This window comes from Onychomys torridus, chromosome 2 (assembly GCF_903995425.1).
Source record: "Onychomys torridus chromosome 2, mOncTor1.1, whole genome shotgun sequence".
Taxonomy (NCBI): Eukaryota; Metazoa; Chordata; class Mammalia; order Rodentia; family Cricetidae; genus Onychomys; species Onychomys torridus.
The window spans coordinates 88,339,080-88,360,184 of record NC_050444.1 but is presented as its reverse complement, the minus strand read 5'-3'; the positions used below and the strand labels follow the sequence as shown (position 1 = coordinate 88,360,184).

General features: G+C 43.4%; 1 protein-coding gene across 6 annotated transcripts in view; it reads left to right on the top strand.

The window, feature by feature from the left end:
* Cdk5rap2 (CDK5 regulatory subunit associated protein 2) overlaps window positions 1-21,105 on the top strand; it is a 198,011-nt gene that overhangs the window by 112,963 nt on the left and 63,943 nt on the right. For all 6 annotated transcript variants that reach the window (XM_036179221.1, XM_036179220.1, XM_036179218.1 and 3 more), the window contains 4 exons: window positions 3,056-3,186; window positions 4,530-4,639; window positions 6,344-6,472; window positions 13,464-13,648. In XM_036179221.1, coding sequence (XP_036035114.1) covers window positions 3,056-3,186; window positions 4,530-4,639; window positions 6,344-6,472; window positions 13,464-13,648 — 555 coding nt within the window. The remainder of the gene's footprint in view (window positions 1-3,055; window positions 3,187-4,529; window positions 4,640-6,343; window positions 6,473-13,463; window positions 13,649-21,105) is intronic.

The following is a 21,105-nucleotide window of genomic DNA, read 5'->3' as shown; positions in this document are numbered from 1 at the left end:
AGCTATGGGGTTTTGGATCCTCAGACCTTGGTGCATACAGACAGACACAGTTGTGGATGAGAGCTAGTTGGAGTTCCTGTTTGTAGTTTTAGCACTACTCACTCTGGGAATATAGTAAATGTGGTGACCTATAAGACCTACTTGTGATTAAAGTGAGAAAGGAAAGGATAGCCACCATGAGCTGGGTCACTTCAAACTGGCTATACTCAGAAGTTGGTGACTTTAATTCCATATTGCAGAAGTGGAAAATGCTCTCTAGGGTGTTAAGAGCCAGCTTGCCTCCTGGTAAGTCTCCCAAAGTCCTACTGTGAAGATGATCAGAGTTCAGACCTTCTAGGCTTCTGAACTAAAGTTGTTGATGCACCCTCAACCAGAGTGTGAGTTCAGTTGTTGCTCAGCCTCAGCAGTATGGGGACATTTGGAGCTAGATCTTTATAGATCACAGGGACACATAGATCATATAGTATACACTACGTACTGTAGGCTTTATAGATCGTATAGTATACACTACATACTGTAGGCTTTATAGATCGTATAGTATATACTGTGTACTGTAGGTTTTATAGATCATATAGTATACACTATGTACTGTAGGCTTTATAGATCATATAGTACACACTACGTACTGTAGGCTTTATAGATCATATAGTACACACTACGTACTGTAGGCTTTATAGATCATATAGTACACACTATATATGGTAGGCTTTATAGATCATATAATACACACTATGTACTGTAGGACATTAGTAGTATCCCTACTTCTGCCTGCAAGCTGGTGCCACACTGCCCCATTCCAGTATAGTTGTGACAACCACAGACGTCTCCAGATATAGCCAAATACCTTCTATAGATACAAAATTCTCTCTAGATGAGATTCCCTATTGTAATTCCCAAGAACCAGAATTTCTGACTCATCAGGTGAGGAAGGAGGGAAATGATGTAGACTACCTGAGTATCTACCGAGCTTTCTCATGTAACATCTCACTTAACCCCAAAAGCAGCTCAAAGTAAAGATGTAATTATCTCATTTTATAGCTGAAACAGCTTAGTTGACTAGCCTGGAGCTATAGAGCTGGTTAGTGGTATTGTCGTCTTTTGAACTTTGTATTTCTGCTCCTGGCCATCCCCTTCTGCCATCCTTATCCAAGAAGAATGCACAGTGCTTGTTTCCCTCAGAGCAATACACCTTTGTTCTGTTGACTGCTCACACCTCACAAAGACTCTGGAGTTGGGACCACCTAAGTGATAGACCTGAATCCTCCCTCCTTTGCTTCCTTGGTTAAATGTTTTGGCAGCATGCCACATGCAAGCCTGTGTTGTACTTTGACACTCAAGAAGGATTTCCATCTGCTAAACAAATTGATCGTTGTGATTATTTGGAAGTGGAAGTAGGTACAAGTTTCCTGTAATCCCTTCCTTTGCATGAAGACTGATTTACAATGAACTGTCCTCCACACACAAGCAGAGAAGAGTGGACAGAACAGTTTATTTCCTCCTGCGTATGCTAATCTGTATGTACGATTTCATGGATGGAACTGGAGAAGTGAAGCTTGAGTCTTTCTCACCTAAGCCCAGCATAGCTCCTAACCACTCTGGGGAAATCTGATAAAAGCTTATGAGCCTTCTCTCTAGAAAATTCCATATATTTATACATTTTTACAGGTAGTTACAGAGCAGTGATGAACACTTTCAGGGAACAGTATGTCAGACGTTGGATGAGAGTGATACACTTCTTAGTGTTTAAGAAGGAAACTTTCTTATGTGCCTTGAGAATGCTTGTGTGCTTTCATCCACTGCAATGCTGGGCATCCTTAAGAAAGTAACCCAAATGTCAAACTTCACAGTAGGCTTAGCCCTCTACAGTGTGGACTGTATCTGCAGTGCAGGTGTCAGCCGGATCTCCGTGTGCCTCTGAGAGCTGGGTGTCTTTCAGATCATGTGGTACTTGCAGATGGATGTAAGTCTAAAGCTTTTCTGTGGATCTGCACCATCTAGTAGAACAGCCATTAGCTAAGTGGTTACTTAAACTTACACATACTTTCAGTTTAACAACATTAAACATTCAGTTCCTTGGTACATTAAACCCCATTTCAGATGTTGAGTAGGCACATTAGCTAGTGGCTGCTGTATTAGACAGTATATAGAACTTGCCCATCACTGGAGGAACTTCTGTTGGGAAGAGTTCCTCATGATTACTGCAGCTCTAGGTAGCATGTCCTTTTCATGGCCTCACTGTGTTCTGGGCTTCTTATACTGTATGGACCTACATGTAAAACTTAACATCCCCTCTTCCAGAAAAATTCATTCATACTGTTGCATTTCAAGTTTGGTTGAGTTACTGCAATAGAATTCTGTGGGCCTGAATTGTTCTGTTTCTGTCTTACTGTGAATTCACTTTTCCTTAGTTTTTCATCCCTCTTGACTTTTAACCCTCACCCTACCCCAGTATGACCTCTTTGAGGGAGCATACCAGAAATCTGATTCCTCTCTCCTGAAGCCTAGGAACTGAGAGAGAGAGCCTCTTGTACACTAAGCCTTCTCAAGGCATTATTCCAAACAACGGACTGTTGTGGAGAATTAGATCCTTTCCACCTGCTATGTCTATAGTAGACACTAGTAAGGAATGAGTTATAGTAAATGGAGAATAGTCACCCGATCTAATATAATGCTCATTAAAAATGTTGCCAGAAACTTTCACAAGTGTAGGAGACTATTTAAGCAAGGAATACATAGTTCTGCCTTGCACATCCAGTGGCATTTAGACTGTGTGGAAATACTCATGGAGAAAAAGATTCAGGAGAAATAACATATGTTGATCAGTTGGAGCATCATAGTAATTTTTATTTTCTCTATACTTTTATATTTACCTTTATCTGTAATAAATACATTTACTTTTATAGCCCACCCACCCCCCAAAAAAACAAAACAAAAAACAAAAACAAACATACAAGTGACAAAAAACAAAACCAAAAAACCCACAGCTTTGCTTGGCTCTGCATCTTAAAGCACAAATTGGCCTGTTTTATAATTTCTGGTGTTTTGTTTTACCTAGTGTCAGCAACCTGCAGGCTGAGCTGAAAGAGGTTCTTGCCTTGAGGCAGCAGCTCGAGCAAGAGGTGCTTGCCTATCGGAATCTGAAGAAGGCCCTGCAGGAGCAGCTCAGAGAAATTCAGAGGCGAGAAGGTACACACTCCTTTCTATGGCTTTCCTCTTGGTTGTTTCATGTGGAGGGTCTTGGTTGAACTGGAAGGAACTCCAGGCCAGGAGATGGAATGGCCACATGGTGCTCTCTGGTGGCTGCGTCTGTGTCTGTCTGGCTTCACTTCCTAGGGAGAGGGCTTGCTAACTCTGGTTATTCTGTGGAGGGTCTATGGTAGGGTGCATCCTGCCCTCCTATATACATCATTTGCTACTCCAGATAACCTGAGGGACTGGAAGCCCCATTGTCTGGTAATCAATCCTCATAGAGTAGACTTTTCCTGCTCTAGCTCCACTGAGCAGGACCACATAGCTATGGAGCAAGATTGCTATTTTAGAGTCACATAGAGAGGACTAGGGCCCATGGGATAGCACAGTTCATCTGGGCCCTCTGCTCTGCTCCAAACTGGGCTCCTTATAGTTTGTTGGTGTCTTGTGCTTGGCATGTGTGGTAAAAACTGGTTGTTGCTGTGGTGGGTGATATTTCTTGAGCCTGTTCTGTGCATAATGTGCAGGGCTCTAGGCTCTTGCCTTTTTACCTCTGCTCCTCACAGTCATCCAGTGAAGCAGAGTTGGTATAGATGAATATGTTGAGTTGGGCATGGGGTCATTGATTTGCATCGTTTGACCCAGGATATGCTGCTTGGAGGTCCAGGGCTCTGTCTAGGAACACACCAGCACTGGCTATGTATATTAAATCAGATTCTGTTTGTAGGGGTGCCCCAAATGTCCCCTGGCTCTGCTTCTTCCTACACTATTAGAATGTGATGTGTGCCATGGGAAGCAGACCCTGACACATAGGTAACTGAGACCGCTTTGTATTCACTCTGGTAGACAATTTTTGTATTTTGTGTGCTCTCTTCCTTCAAGAACTTGGGGGCCAGTAAAATACATCAGTCATTGTCTTATCACTTGAGGTCTATGCTTGGGGTCTCATCTATTTTTGTGTATTCATTCCTAAGCAGAACCACTCTTACTTGAACTGAAATTATCTTTTACTTGGGCCATCAAGAGTGGTTTCCAGGTACAGCACTTGATAGGCAAATTGTAATTCAGGATTGGCTGCAGTGACAGCCTACAGACCCAGAGAAACCACACATTGAGACATGAGCCTGTCGAGCAGGCAGAATTACTTTTTCTCTGAAGGTCAGGCTTTAACCCTGTGAGCTTCAGCTCCGCCACCTGACTCCACTGCAATTGCTCTAGGTAGAAGGCATGAGGATTGGGCTTGGGAGGATCTGTTTCTAGTAGAGTTTCTTCTCTTCTCCATCACATTTTTAAATTTTCTTTCTTTCTCTCTCTCTTTTTTTTTTTTTTTTTTTTTGCAGAAGAATCATTTTCATTCTATAGTGATCAAACATCATATCTAAGTATTTGCCTTGAAGAGCCCAATCAGTTTCAAGTGGAACATTTTTCTCAAGAAGAACTCAAGAAAAAGGTATTGACCTGACCTGCTACCTTTTCGGGCTTGTCCTTGTCTCTTTGTTCCTGACTCCAGAAGTGTGTTCTTCTCAAGCTCCTTTCCTCTCCTGCCTGCACTCTTTTCTGCATTGCTTCATGGCTCCTCATGTGCATGGTGCTGACAGGTGCCCCTCAGGGTGGATTCTTGTGTCCAGGCTGGAGACCTTAGCTCAGGCCCACTCTCCAGAGAAGGTGCTTGGCCAGTCCCCCACCCCCCTCCCCACAATGAGCAACCTACTTTTCCTTGGTTCATTCACTTCATTGTACCTAATCCTGATGGATATCCCCTCCCATACTGATTGGTGACTATTTGGTTTCTTTGTGTCTAGATATCTGGAGTATGATCCCCTTAAATGTAGTCTTTGTGTTATGTTTATTTCTGATGTCCCAGGACCTGACTCATCTAGTAGGAACTGATAGATTTGAATGAAAATAGTTTGAAGTAGAATCACTGCATCTTTTTTATATGCAAGGTTTTCAGTCTGTAGATCTGTGATATGGTTAGATTGACACAAAGTTTCAAAGGACCATTGTTAAATTTGAATTTGTGTGTGTGTGTGTGTGTGTGTGTGTGTGTGTCTTGCACATCTATATGCATAGACAAGGTAGATTTTTTTTTTTTTTAATTTTCTTTGAAGGGTAAGAACCTTTTGAAAAATTATCAGACACTGGTATTTGGAGCTCATGGGAAACAAAGTGAGTCTGCTCAGTTGCCTGTGAGCTTGGCCTAGCAAGAGCTGGGCCTGGAGTTGGAGTGCTGGACTGAGCCTAGGTACCCTGTGCTGTGTTCTGTAGAGTCTGCTGCTCTGTCCCCTGTTGGTGTCTTGACTCTTGCTATGCCTTACACAGTTTTCCAGATGCTCTAAACGTGGCAGCCCAGAACAGTGACCTTCTTTGTATCCCTGGTTCCTCATTATAAAACAGTCTCTCTAATTCCTTAGGGGTTTGCTGGCAATGGTTGATAAAAGCTCACAGGGGTTATTGCTTTATTAAGGACCACTTATATGACTGGCACTGCTAACTGGGTATAGAGAGAAGGAGGTCTCTGCCAGCAAGGAAGCTCTGACATAGTTGGAGAAACTTCAGCTCTGGGGCATCTTTCCTCCAGAATGTTCAGACATAAGAAAGAATGTTAGCTGCCATTGACCAAGTGCCTTTAGTGTGTTGTGGCTGTGCTCATGGTGAGTTCTCATTCTATAGAACTGTGCTATTCTAACATCATCTGTAGACACATGTAGTTGAAGTTTTCCTGTTTCACACCTGGTCTGCAGGCTCTCAGACCTAAGTAAACACACAGGGCCTTGCTTATATTAATTAAAGCTGCTCGGCCATTAGCTCATGCTAACTGCTGACTAGCTCTTACATTTAAACTCAGCCCATTTCTGTTAATCTATATGTTGCCACATGTTCTGTGACTTTAACTGTGTGCCATTACATACTGCTGCCTGGACAGCGGGCTGGCATCTCCTGACTTAGCCTTCCTCTTCCCAGAATTCTCCTTGTCTGTTTATCCCGCCCATACTTCCTGCCTGGCTACTGGCCAATCAACATTTTATTAAACCAGTGTGAAAAAGCATTATCCCATAGCAGACATAGAAGCTCAGGCTAGCTCAGGTAACCTGCCCACAAGTCATACTCCTCTGCCTTGAAATGAGACCTCTATCTCTGTGTTTACGTCCAGGTCAGTGACCTCATACAGCTTGTGAAGGACCTCCACACAGATAACCAGCACCTGAAGAAAACCATTTTTGATCTCTCTTCCATGTGTTTCCAGGGAAACGACAGACTTGAGTCAACAAAACAAACAGAGGTAAGAAGAAATGTTCTTGTTGTCCTGTGCTAATTGCAGAAACAACCCCCATACCCATTCCACACCCCTCCCCCTAATTTTTAAGGCTATCTCTCTGAGGGAATTCTTTGAAATTCTCTTTGCTAGAGTGGAGTCTTGAGGGCCCTGTTGGTCATTGGGTCTGTCCCAGCTTCCTTCAACTTTGATCATGTCTTATCAAATATGTCTGATATCCTGTGGTGCTGTTACTATGGCCTGGCTCTGGCTATTTGCTACAGATGCCATATCTGGGATGAGTGGTGTGGTCTCAGAGTTCTTTGGAGAGTGGCCATGGCTCCAGAGAGCGTGGATAATGTAGATGCAGCCCTTAGAATATCCATATCTTAAAGGAAGACGTCTGTACGCCCCCTGTGGCCTCTCATCCTGGCCACTTCTAGGTGCATTGCTGACATTTGTCTCTTTTTACTATGTTTGTAACTAGGACCCTGAAACTGTGTTGGAGAGGGAGACATTGCCTTCCTGTAGCCTTGGCTAGCCCATTTCTCCTGTGAAAGAACCTGGCTCCATATGTGCATTAGCATCATTCTAAAGACAGGGTTGTTTTGACCATGGGTGCAGAGGAATCCCTCAAGATCAAAACTGGGCTTTTCCTGGGTGCATTTGTCTTATCTCAGCTTGGAGCATCAGGTACATACAGGCCTCACTCACATCTGTGGCCACACTATTTCTTGGGAGAGGTTTATGGGCTGTATCTTCCCTGCTTCCCAGTGGGCATTGCTCAGAGGCACTATATTTATGCTGTGCTTTGGCCGTCTGCTTTCTTTGAGACAGGGATTATTATTGATCTTGGCCTCCAGGGCTCCAGATAATTTTGAAAACCAAGAGCAACGGCAAGCCACTTACAGGAGAAACAAGTCTCCCGGCTTACTTCCTCTGAGGCCTTGTTTTTAATAAGCAGCTCCTTCTTCACTAGCTCCATTTGAGCTGTAAATGCCGAGTTTTGTTTGTTCATTTGCCCTTTGAAAAAATCTGTTAAATGTCCCATTATGTCCTTTGGAGAACAGAGGCCTTTTCTTCTGCCCACACTAAGATCTTAATACCAGCCGATTCCAATTTGAGTCATTCGTCACATTGCACATCAATTTGATGTTCCCTCAAAAAGCCTTTTCCTTTATCACACAGTTCCTTGGCTTTCCCCAGAATGGGGTGGAAAGATCTGCATGGAAAGATGACTACAATTTAAAACTGAGGGAGGAAAGGGAGATTAGGTGAGGGGAGATGGCAAAGAGAGGAGCCTGCTGTTCTCTGGGAGGGTGTGTGAATCTCTGTCTTAGTTTGGGGTTTTATTGCTATGAAGAGACACCATGACCATGACAACTCTTATAAGAAAACATTTAATTGGGGTGGCTTTCTTACATTTTCAGAGGCTCAGTCCATTAGCTTCATGATGGGAGAGCATGGTGGCATGCAGGCAGACTTGGTGCTAGAGTAATATCTGAGAGTCCTACATCTGCAGGCACAGAAATGTCCATATTTTCCATACCTATCTCTGAGCAGTAGGACTTACAGACTGGGGGCAGAGCATCATTTCTCGTCTCTTGGAGGCTATAAATCAGAAAATAGAGAGATGAGAGAGGGGAGGGGAAAGAAGAGGAGAGATTTTAGAATATGGAGAAATACCCCTTAATCCTGTTGCTTTAAAGCAGCATAATTGACATTTCATAACTGTACCTTCTGATTGTGCCACTTACGTTGAAATGCAGCTTTCTTTTTTCATTTTTCTTTATTAAGAAAATTTCTACTCACTCTACATACCACCCACAGATCCCACCTCCTACCTCCTCCCATCCCCCCAGAACTCTCTCCTAAGCCACCCTGCATCTCCACATCCCCCAAATCGAGGTCTCCCATGGGGAGTTAGCAGAGCCCAGCATACTGAGCCTAGGCAGGTCCAAGCCCCTTCCCACTGCACTAAGGCTGCGCAAGGCGTTACACCACAGGCACCAAATGTAGTTTTCTTATTGTCATTAAGTCATAGCATCATTTTCCATCAAACTGAGGAACTAAAGTTTAATGGCCTAACTCTTATTGGACACATGAATGGCTTCAAGTCATTTTTGCAAATGTCTGTACACATTTTTTTTTTTTTTTGTCTCTAGGATTTATTTCCTTAGACTATATTCCCAGATGTATAATTAGTGATGGATACAGATATGCAATAAGCATACAGTCTGTTTTCAGGTACCTTCCCCCAACAACTTTTAATTTGATAAAGATAGGAGTAGTTTAGAGTTTTTCATGTTTCTTTCCAAAATGACTGCCCTTAATCACAGCCATTACAGGAGGACCTGAGGATGCACACTTCCCATATGTGGGTAGTTTATGTAGAAGCCATCCATGTGACCAACAGCTATCCTGTTGTCTCAATGAGCTTAATTATAAAAGTCTCTACCGAGGTGCCCCTGCTTTCTTGTATGTGTTTGCCAGTTATTACTTGATGTTAGAGGAGTCACCATCATAAGAGGTCGTTTCAGGAGGACACAGTTAGGGTAGGAATGTTGAAACTCATGACATGCAGAGTGTGGAACTGACATCTCTAGATGGAGACATCTAGAGGGAGGGTGCTGGCAAGATGCAGGACTCATGGGATTAGTTGTATTGTTTTTTGTCATATATGAGGTTAGAAACTTGAGGACTAGGGGGCATGGAGATAGATAAAAGAGCTTAATTTAATTGAGTCCAGTTATTGGTAGGCTGTCACATTGATCAAGAAACAGGCCTTGTGTGACTCTCAAGCAATGTCTTATACATTTTTCCACATGGCAGCCCCTTTTCCCTTGAGGACTCTCTACACATTCTCAGCCACCTAGCTGTACATAACTCATAGTTTTCTAGTAATAAATCATAAAAAAATGGGCTTTAAAGCAAGTCTTTGGTGTACATATAGTTCTACCATTTATTAAAGACAGAAGCAAATTTATATGCTAATGAGATGGATGTGCTTGTTTATTTTTATTTAAAGACTTAAATCTTGGCTGAATATTTACAATGCAGGATGTATAGCATCTTCAACATTTCTCAGAGTTGATTGACATTTTGATTTTATAATATTAATGCTATGAATGTTGCTTCATATAAATATGGAGTAGAAAAATGCAGAAGTATGTTTGGAGACCATTTTAGAAACTGTTAGACAGGGCTGGAGAGAGATGGATGTTTGTAGCATTGTAGGTGTATTTTGTATTCAGCAGATCTATTTGATTTCGTAGTTCAAAGGTAGTAGGTGAGAGTGTCCTGGCCTTGAGAACTTTCTATAAAGTGACATTCCAGATCAATTTGTTTTGTTTTGTGTTTCTTCTGAAGAACAAGCTTCTTCCTCTAAGAAGAAGATGGGGGTTTCAGCTAGGCCAGGAGAGTTAAGATTGCAATTGACTGATTGTAGGAACTCATAAGGTAAAACTCTTGGGATGTAGCCACAGGTATCCCATACACACAGTTGCCTGACAAGTGACTCTGAGCTAAGTGATGCATCAGCAACATGAGATTCCATGTGAGTTTTGGAATAGGTTTGATTGACACCTGTACTGGGCCACCTTGGTGTATGTGGAGAGGGCCTCTTAGTTTCTACTTGAATTCATATGTCTTTTTTTTTTTTTTTAACTTTTTATTGATTCTTTGGATTTTATATCATGCACCCAACCCCACTCGTCTCCCTGTCCCTTCATATCCACGCTCTGCCCTTGCAACTCCCCCTCCCCTCAAGAAATGAAAAATAAAAATGAAAGAAATTAAAACCAAAAATATCTTGGAAAAACCTTGGAAGTTGCAGTGTGTCATGGTTTGTCACCCAGTGTACCCTTTTGCCCAAACAGCTTTGCATGCAAGTAAGTGTTCATTGTGATGAGTCATTGATCTGGTTCAAGGCTACTACTCCACTATCAATACTGGATCCCCACTGAGACTCCTTTCAGATATCCTGTTGTTGCCCTGTGTCATGGAGATCCTGCGGCTTTGGTTTTGCAGGACCAGCCCTTTTATATGCTCCCATAGTTCTTAGATGAAGTAGATGTTGGGCCTGAATCTTGGTACTGGGTGGTAGTTGAGTTGGTCAGCCCACCTGCCCTCCTATGCCAATGCCAACAGGGCCAGCTCTCTTGGCTTTGGTAGCTGGGCAGGACCAGCTCTCCCACATTCACACCATTGGGGCCAGCTGTCCCTCACCCACACCAGGAGGGCCAGTTCTTCATCACTACCCTGATGAGGGGCAGGACCCAGCTCACCCTAGTGCCAATACAGGCAAGGGGCAGGGCCAGCTCTCCCACACACATACCACCAGGGCCAGCTCTCACATGCTGCCCAGGCAGGGGGTGGGGCCATCTCTCCCATACCCACACCTCCATACTGCCTGCAAGGGAATTCATATGTCTTATGACCAAAATTTTGGATGTTTGGAGAGTTGGGCTCTTGCTTTCCTGGGAACTTTGTACCGTCCATTCTGAGGAACACAGAATACAGAAACACTGGGACTTTATAGCTTTTAAGGCATTTCAGATTCGTGCAGTCTCTTTTAAGTCCTTCATTTCCAAAATTGTAAAGTTATCATCAGTAACCTGACACTCTTCTCATTGGAGATGAGGACTTTTTGTCAGCAAAATGACAGTGTTACTGGGACTGTCCATTTCACATGTGTGACATTCTAACAAGAAGTTTATTCAATGTGCTAAATAGAAGTGATGAATAATTTGGGTACACCATAAATTTAATTTACTGCTTTTTTGCTCTTTGCTATTTTCAATTCCATCAATAGCTATTTTTTAAAATCTTGTTACCCTTCTATAATCTGAAAGTGGATTTAGCAAAGGCAGAATGGCAGTGGCCACAGAGAGCATGCTCAGTTTCCAGCCTCACAGGAAGACCATGCAGGACCAGGGAAAGGCCCCCAGTTGTTTTGTGGGGGGATTTATCCATAGCTAGCAGCTCTGACTTCAGCTAATTTTTATCTCATGGCTTGACATTTCTTTGTCTTTTTTTGTTGTTCTTGACTGTTTGGCTTTTTGTTGTTGTTGTTGTTGAGAAAAGACATCACTGACTTGTTTATATTCACGCCGGACACTTTTTTGTTGTTGTTATTGCATTTTTCACCCTAATCCGTGCTCCATATAGCTGCTGGCTAGCAAGGAGGAGAAAGACACAACCAAAATTGAAGCAGATGATGAGAATCATTTCCAGAGTGACTAGCATTTGGAGAGAGTAATATGGTAGAAACATAGTTTACTCCTTACCCTGTCTCAGTGTGTCCAAGTCAGTCTGCAGTCTGGAGAAGTGTGGTCCATTTTCTCTTCATTCTTCCTGCATTATGTTTCTACTTTATGCCAGTAGGCAGCAGAGAAACTGGTTTCTTTTTTATTAGAAGTTATAAAGTGGGTGATGGAGTCAGCCATGAAACATACTTGGACATAAGGACTGGGTAGTTATAGAACAGTAAGAATTGGCTGTTAGACCTGAATAGATATTTAAAGAGCTCATCCACCATTTGTTTTATGTATTGAAAACTGAGGCCTTTGAGAGGAAATGATTTATCTAGAACACAGATAAGGGCTCCAGTGATGGAGGTAGGATATGAATCCTTGTGTCTGGACTCTTATGAACTATCAGGTCATCAGATTGAAGTGCAAGTGTTCCCTGATGGAACAGAGTGTCTCTCTGCAATCTCTTGACCCCTATAACCTAGCTCAGTATTACTCTGGTCAATAAGCCCATCCATATAGAATCTTCTAGTCACATTGCTAATGAACAATTGAAATAGACAATCTCCAAGCTTAAAAGAACCTTAAATATTGAGATATGGTTGGATATGGATTGATTAGATGTAGTAAGAGGTGGATGCTGTAGGTGTGGAACGTTTGGTCTCCAAGGTAACCACATTCACAAGAGTCATGAGTGGCCAGTAGCTGATCTTTATAGTTTGGGAACACGAAGCACTGGAAATGGGTGCTTTGGAATCCCATGAACCTGGTTTGGAGCCTTGGCTGTGCCACTCCAGCCTCTGCTTTCCTTCCTTAACTACCCTTCTGGGAAGGGCATGTAATAAGTACTCAGCAAATAATAATTTCTGCTTTTATTACTATAGTCTATTTTTTTCCTTTTTCGGAGATTGCTTATTTGATGGATTTAATAACTAGATTGGTGACAGAAAAAGAACCTATAAATAACAGCTCATTTGTGTGAATCTTGTCTTCCATTTAAAAAATATTAATCATTTTTCCAGTGTGGAGAGATAGAGTGATGGCTAATATGTGTATATCACTAACAGTAATGAAATCAAGAGGAGTTATTTATAGACTGGTTGAGAAAATTTACAGCTTTGGATAGGGGAGAGAGGATGCTAATTGTACCATCCCAGGACATGCCCAGAACAGGCTTTAATAGAAGTCTCTGGGTAAGTGCTCCTCTGGGATACCCAATGACCCAGGAAGGTGGATCTGTAAATAACATCTCCATGGGAATTAAGAACTCTCCACCCTCCTAATGAGATACATCAAATCCCTGTTAATTAGTTTGTGTCAGTAGAGTAATAATAATGTATGTGTCTATAGTCTAAGCAATGATGTTATATGAAACATACAACTATCCAAAGCAGGATTGAGGACATTCATTCCACATTCTCCTTAGGAAGAATTTCTAAGGAGTGGACTTATGGGATGGGAGAACACGCATCCAGAGGGCTCCTGTAGTGAGTCAGACCCTAACTTGTCCATATTATTTTATTCTCTGAACCATAGCAAGAGATAGGTACCACTTTAGAGTAAGAAAATTGAGGCTAAGGGAAGTGATACAAATGCCTCCCTTTCTTAACATAAGTGTGAATGTATGGGCTCGCAGGCCTGTATCCTCCCTTTCCTTCCTTGTTTCTGCATGTGGACCAGTTCTCACTCGCCTGTACCCCATTCTTATCCACCTGTCCTCCCCATTCTCTATATACCTCTGTCTGACCAAACACTTTCATTTGCAGATCATGGAGGACTATGCCAAGGGCGGCTGCAAAAATGGATATTTAAGACACTTGGATTCCAGTATTTTAGGCCATGATGGGATCCCCACACCTGATATCCCTAGAGACCAAAGCCTGGAAGACGAGCTCCTACGCCTGCTTGACACTTTCTTCCAAAAGAAGGCCACAGTTTCGCTGGAAACCAGGTAGACATGGGCCCAGGTACCTCTTTGTTTGAGGAGGTTTGAGGAGGAATACACTCAGTTTGCTAAATGGACTCAGGTGTTGGTGTGCAGTGTACCTGAGAGCTCCTGAAATGGCTGGGAAAGAATTTTTGCCAGTCGTGCAATTAAGTAATTAGACTGTGTGCTGGTGACTGTGAGGGGACTTGAGCAGAGCCACACTCAGGCCCATTACAAAGAGGTGAGATAAAGCTTCCCCTTAAAATTATTCCTGGGAGTCTCAGAAAGCTGCCTGGCTGTCGAGAGCTAGAAGAGTCAGCCCTCCTGGCATCTCCTCTGGTTTTGGCATCAGCTTAAAAACACCATTGCAGTCGTGACTCCGCTGTTTTATGTTGAGCTTGAACTAAATTATTTTCTCATTGTATCTGCTGGGAGTTGTTCCTATGTGGGGAAATACTACAGGTCGTTTTCCTGACACAAAGAAGGGAAAACATTAGATATGTTTGTATTTTATAAATCAGTCCTTGAGGAGCTATTCCCCTTTCATGTTCCTTGTAGACCACCCATGGCAGCTGCTTGGGCTGTGAAGCCAGTAAGAGCTGTGCCGGTTCTTCTCATTATCTCAGCTCCTCCGACTGCTTCTCAGGGTTGCTGGGCGGTCTAGGAAAAAATAGGAAAGTTGACTAGTCTGAGGTGTAGCTCACCAAAAGTTCTCGGTTCTGATACAGGCAGAAAAACACAAGTTGCTACCGCTTTAACTCTTGGCAAGAGTTAGACACCCTAGTCTTCCTTACATCATTGCATTACTAAGCCTTATAGGACCCTTCTGCTAAAAAGAAAACTGGAGCATTCTGTTTTTGGCAAGCTTGATGAGGCCCAGTCTCTTAATCCCTGATACCTAACATTTTCTGAGTATAAGTCCTCTGGAGGGACATACCCAGTTCATCTTCAAAGAGAATTGGACAATCATAGTTGGTACTCAAGACTAGAGAGTTTCTGGAGCCTCTGAATACCCAACCTTGTAAAGTTTGCAGTAAAAGGTACCACTGCTCCCTGACCATGTAGGACCATATGGGTACTATGAACTGGGGACCGAGGTGAGAACAAGGTGGGTTGGGAGATATGGGCTTGCTTCTAGTGGACAAGCTTTTCTACTCCAGCTAGTTGTCAGAAAAGCATGTGAGCACTCATCACAAGTCTTCAAAATTGGTATTCTTAATCTCATGAGTTATAAAAATTCCAACCTGATTATGGTTTTAGAGAAAGCCCCTTATGAGCCAACACTGAAAGCAAACATGTGATGTTTATACTTGGGTACCTGCTTTCTCTTGCACTTGCCTGTCCCATACGCTTCCCAGCCTCTAGCAGCTGACAGCTAGTGTTAGAAAAAGAGGCCTAACTCTGCGTAACCTTCATTTCGGAGCACTGTTCTTCCCTGTGCACTACTGAACTCATAATGGTTTGGTCATGGTTCCAAGTCCCTATTGAAGGCTTGACTTGTATACATGCTCTAGACCAGGCCCTGGTTAGCTCCTTTCAGGTCCAGCTTTACATGCTGTGGCCAGTAATCTTTTCACAAAGATGGGAGGACCCAGCATTCCCTTAGCCATTGGAGAATTTTCTGGGAATGGGGGAGTGGAGATACTCAATATTTTCCTTGGTCAGGACAACACTAGTCCTGTGCCTAGAAATTCCTTCTAGAAGTGAGATGTTTTTGTTGCTCTTGGCAGCAGTGGGAGGGGGGGGGGGGGGGGTGGGGGGTGTCGTCTAGTCTTTGAACAGAGCTCCTATCTAGCTCTCCCATTCAGATGTATGCCATCTGTCTCCATCTTGATTTCTTCATTCCTAGAGATGATGGTACTTATCCCCTAGGAATCTTAAAAAGATGAAATAAAACAATAGATCTGGAGTATATCTATAGCACTAAGTAAAGTTTTGTGACTATTGCTGCTCAAGTCTTGTGTTACAAGGGTGAGTGTGCCAGTGAGTTTGATGACTCCTTGGGCTACATACCTTTTTTTTTTTTTTTTTTTTTTTTTAAGCTACCTTTCCTATTAATTCCACCCTTTGCCACTCAGGGAAGATTTTATGAATACCATCTGCAGCAGCCAGCTAATGATGTATGTCTTTGTTTATTACCAAGCCAGTGTCTGATGACCCCAGTGCAAACTTTGATAGACTTAGGCCTTTCAGACTTTCTACTTTCTAGCCATCCACCTGGAGGGACTATGAAAATGGAGAGACTCCAGAGTGACTGACTCCACCTGTCTGCCAGAAATGATCAGGAAATGTCTCATTAGTTCTTGTGCACCTTCCCAACTGAGCACCTCACTCTTGTTGGTGATGTGATAAGGCCAGGGCAACCTGCCTTGTGGAATGAGCAATGCTTCCTTTCCTTTTCCTTGGTATTCACCTGGCGTGAATTCCTAGTCCTTGTCTTACATGTTTCCAGTTCACCCTCTAGAGGCATGATTCAGAATTTCTTCATCAAAAGTTTTTGGTCTCTGTAGTTCAATGTCAAATGATATTTGATAGCTGAAAAATCGTAAAAATATGAAAGAGGAGCACTAGGTATGCTTAAGAATTGTTTTTGAAAGGCTCATACAATTTTGAGTTCCAACTGACCACAGAAGATCTGATTTGTAGTTGTGGGCATGGTTGAGAGATAGGTGTAGAACCACCAGACTATGAGGCTGGCAGGGGTTCTAAAGATGGCACCGGAGAAGTGGCCAAAGGGACTGGACTAGGATTAGGTTGTCAGAGAGATGACTTGGCCAGTATTTGGACTATTTTATAGTTCAGAGGGAATAGATACTTGGGGGTTCTAGAAAGGATCTGACCCCAAAAGTCCAGGGATCTCACTGGTGTTCTGGTCTCCACCTCTGAAACCTAGACTGCTTCTTCTCCAGCCCTAGCTTTCCATCATTTTCTCCAGGATGATTGTGGCAGGCTCCTCCCATTTGGGCATCACAGTGCTGCTGATAGGCATTTAAACATGCAGTGTGTTATTCTACCTAGCTGTGCATTTCCAATAGCCATGTATCTGGTAGCCCGCTTCTTAGCTGTCTGTGCTGTTCTTGCCTTGCCTTCTCTGCATAGGCCACGCAGCATCTTGATACTGAGAACAAATCTCAGAATAGCCTACGTAGGCTAAGTCTGTTGCACCCCAGCCTTGGCTAGCTGCTCACATTACCTGTGTCTCTAGGGCCTGTGTGCCTAGCACATTGCTGAACTATTTTTCAGGTTCTCTTTTTCCCTATCCCACTAATTGAGGACCCCATTTCATTGGTCACTAAACAGAGCCCCTGTTTGACTGTCAGCTGCAAACTGCCTTTTCTAGGGTAGAATGGAAGTATCCCTGCTGCTATCCAAGAACAGTCCTCCCCTTGTGACTTCACTTCTGACCTCCTAGCTCCCTCTCTCTTCTGAATCTCCCACCTTTTGGCCTTTTTTTTTTTTTTTTTTTTTGAGCCATTTTCATAAATGTGAGACATACCTGATATTAGATGTTTGGGAAGAGTGCCCCCTTCCCTTCTGATTTCACATTTGTTTCAGCTACTATCCAATTTCTGTATTCCCATTTGAGGTAAAATTTCTCAAAAGAGTTGCTGATATTCACAGCTTCCATCCTCTACGCCATCATAAGAGTCTTCACAGCCTTTGCCTCTATCCAGTCAGTAACAGTTTCTAAACTGTGAAATCCTTTGCCAGCTTTGAGCAGCAGCTGCCCTTCTCCCTGGCCACCTGTTTCTTTTCACCTCCTTGCCCTCTCTACCTCTCTGCCTCCTCTGTTAAAGGATACTGGTGTATCCCAGAGCTGGGGGCTCAACCCTTTTCTTTCTCCATTCCTCCACTCCTTCCTGCCATTGGAATGGGCTATGTAGCTCTGATTTCTTCGTAATGATCCTAACAGCCAGCCAGCTGTGTGCTGGACACCTCCTCCTGACTGTGGATCAGATATTTCAGTGCTGACCTAAGACCCACATGCTGCCACTCTGCTGCTTTCTAGTATTAGTCATGTTTATGTCTGCATTGCCTAATAGCAGTAGCCCAAAGTGCAGGCTCCTCGGTCCCTAAAGCCCGTAGCAAGTCCTCACAGTTGCCCCTCAGATTATAGCCCTAAATCACTCCCTTCTCATCTCCACTCTTACCTTCTCACTGCCGACATCTCTTGTTTGGACTCCTGAAGCTGTGCAGCCTTCTTATTTACCTTCCTGTTCCCATTTCTGCCTTCCGTACTCCATTCTACATAGAGTAGCTAGGGTCTTTTAAGACTTACGTTAGGTTACATCTCTTCTGTGTTAACACCTTTTAGTGGATTACCACTGTCACAGTCAGATCAGAGCTTCTTGACCCAACCTCTGCTCTTTCTCCATCTTTATCAGCCACACTTGTGTTTGCTGGGCCTCAGCCACACTGATGAGCTTGTTTTTAACAGGTCTTCCGGTAGCTAGTGTTAACTCTACTGTAATAGACTCACCAAAGTGTACAATCAGCAGATCCTTAGTGAGCAGTCAGCTTTGTGGAGAGGTTCCTCCTGACCACTTGGTTTAAAGAGATCCCATTAGTATGCTTTCTGTCAGATTTCTTCTCTCCTTCCTTCTCATTCATAATACTTACATTATACCTTAAGTACTATGCATTGATTTAGCTATCACTGTATGCACAGCTGTGTCTGTCATTGCCTTAATGGCATGTCCATTCCTCTTTGGAAGAATGGAAAGTACCCACTCAGTATTTGAATGAATGGCAGATAGTTGAGCATTCCACAGTGCAGCAAAGGTTGTGTTTGGGAAGCCAGAAAGAGTTAGAGCTCTCTTGGAGTTAGAAAGGGCTGGGTTTTAATCTTTGCTGTGCCACTTGGCTGGGAGCTTGTTTCTTTTTGAGCCTCTTTCTTCATCTGGTCTCACAGCCTGTGAGGATGTTGTGTATTTAAAGGACCTGACACATGGCAAGTGCTTAGTAAATGCCAGTGCCTTCTCTTATACCTTCTGCTGGGCACAGATGCTCAGGAGGGTGTAGAAGTGTTCCGCCCAGGCTTTCCGATGAGACCCGTGGACCACGCCAATCCGAAGGTCTTGACTACAGAGACAGCTTAATGAATTCATTGCTCCCATTTCCAGCCAAGCAACACTTGAAATGTTTGATTGGATAGCCACCTCTTTAGTATATTGCAGTGGCTTCCTTTGCCACTGTTTCCTGCCCATTTGTCAAATCTTTTCCTTAGGTTTTATTGTGTGTTGTTTGGTGATGAGTGATTGTCCTCCTTTGACTAGCTGACTGGCAGTTGTCATTTCTTACCTATGCTAAGAAAGAAAAGGAAAGAAAGGAAAATTTAGTTCTGATACTAAGAATATCAGAAATATTTTTAAAGTCGAGGTTTATTATAGCTTTAAGGTGGTCTGTGTAGTCTAAATGATTTCACACCAGAAGTGAGTGAGGCAGTGTACATTTTGCCTTTAATTTTTAAATTTTGAGTTGAATTCACTCCCTTGATCTAGACTGTGGGACTCTGGAAATGAGGTGGGCCTTACTGCTGTCTGCAGAGGGCATGTTGAGAAGATGGACTGACATCAGAGGGAGGCTGGATAGATCTGTCTCTCAAGGTTTCATGAAATAAAGGAGAAACTGAGTGGAAAAGGCAAGAAAAGTAACACAAAGGCTTCTCTGTGACTGCATGAGCTCACCTCTACCTGAGGACCCTTCTAGAAGGCGGTCACAGCTCCTAGACCAACCCTTGCCTGGAGCTCTTTCTCTCAATTTTCTAAGTCTGTTTCACCTGAGCTCCATCTTTTGTTGTCTGTCTTTATTTTATCAGTGATTTAAACTATTCTTGGTGTGTAGGGGAGGGGCTGGAGAGATGGCGCAGAAATTAAGAGTGCTTGCTGCTCTTACAGAAACCCAAGTTTGGTTTCCAGCACCCTTATGGCACTTCAGATCTGTCTGTAACTACAGTTCCAGAGAATCGACCCCCTCTTCTGGCTTCTGCAAGGGACTGCATGCCTTGCTGCATAGACATAAAACAAAAATAGACACACACACAAAATAAAAAGAAATCTTAAACCCTTTTCTGTACTCTTCAGTAGATTGCTTTCTGTTCTCTTGGACATGAATTTTCCGATTTCTTAGTTGTCATCTTTGGCATATTCATATAAATATGGGTGTGATGTGTGGTACATGTATGAGGCAGGTATATGTGCCTGTGAGCACACATGTGGAACACAGAGTAAGGTGCCAGGTGCTTTCCTCTGTTACTGTCTGCCTCATTGCTCTGAGACAAAGGCCTGTCTTTGAGTTGGAAGCTCACCTTTTTAATTACTGTGGCTGGCAATGAGCTCTTGGTGTACACCTATCTCTGCTCGCCAGTGCTTGAATTACAGGCCCATGCATCCATGCCAGTATTTTTACATGGGTGTCGAGAACAACCTTTCTTACTTACTAAGCTGTTTTGCATGCTTGATTGTTGTCTTTTTAAAGAGAGGATTTTACATGCAAGTTTAGTTTGTGTTTATTAACCACCCACACCCTTAGTCTCCTAGGGTGAGAATATTGACGTTGTCTCAGCTTGGCCCTTTGGGGCCTACAACTTCTTTTGGATTTCATTTCTGCCCTGAGGGTGAATTTGTGTATCTGTTGTTATCCCCACCTCAATTCCAGGCTGTGTGTCCTTTTTGGGATCTTTGGTTTTTGTGCCCTGTGATACACCTCTTGTGTATTGTTGTTGTGTATTGAGCCCTGTGGTATACCTCTTGTTGTGTATTGTGCCCTGTGGTGCACCTCTTGTTGTGTATTGTGCCCTGTGGTGCACCTCTTGTTGTGTATTGTGCCCTGTGGTGCACCTCTTGTTGTGTATTGTGCCCTGTGGTGCACCTCTTGTTGTGTATTGTGCCCTGTGGTGCACCTCTTGTTGTGTATTGTGCTCTGTGGTGCACCTCTTGTTGTGTATTGTGCCCTGTGGTGCACCTCCTGTTGTGTATTGTGCCCTGTGGTGCACCTCCTGTTGTGTATTGTGCCCTGTGGTGCACCTCCTGTTGTGTATTGTGCCCTGTGGTGCACCTCCTGTTGTGTATTGTGCCCTGTGGTGCACCTCCTGTTGTGTATTGTGCCCTGTGGTGCACCTCCTGTTGTGTATTGTGCCCTGTGGTGCACCTCCTGTTGTGTATTGTGCCCTGTGGTGCACCTCTTGTTGTGTGTACCTGCTGTCCTTTCTGTGAGTGGATGAGAGTGGAAGGATCACATGTGTGTTACACCACCATTTGTAGAGGAAATCTCTCCTTTGCACAGTTGCTCTTCACCTTTCTGAAGTCCATTTGTGAAGAGGCCTGTCCTTTGCTCAGCACGCTGCAGCATGTGAGATCTTCCTGTGTCCCCTGCCTACTTCCTGGCCTTACTGTTTTCTTCACCACAGAGTGACCATGACTGTTGATAACAGTGCCATGCTTACACCACCATTCAGTTCCCCTGTGACTCCCCGTTGCCTT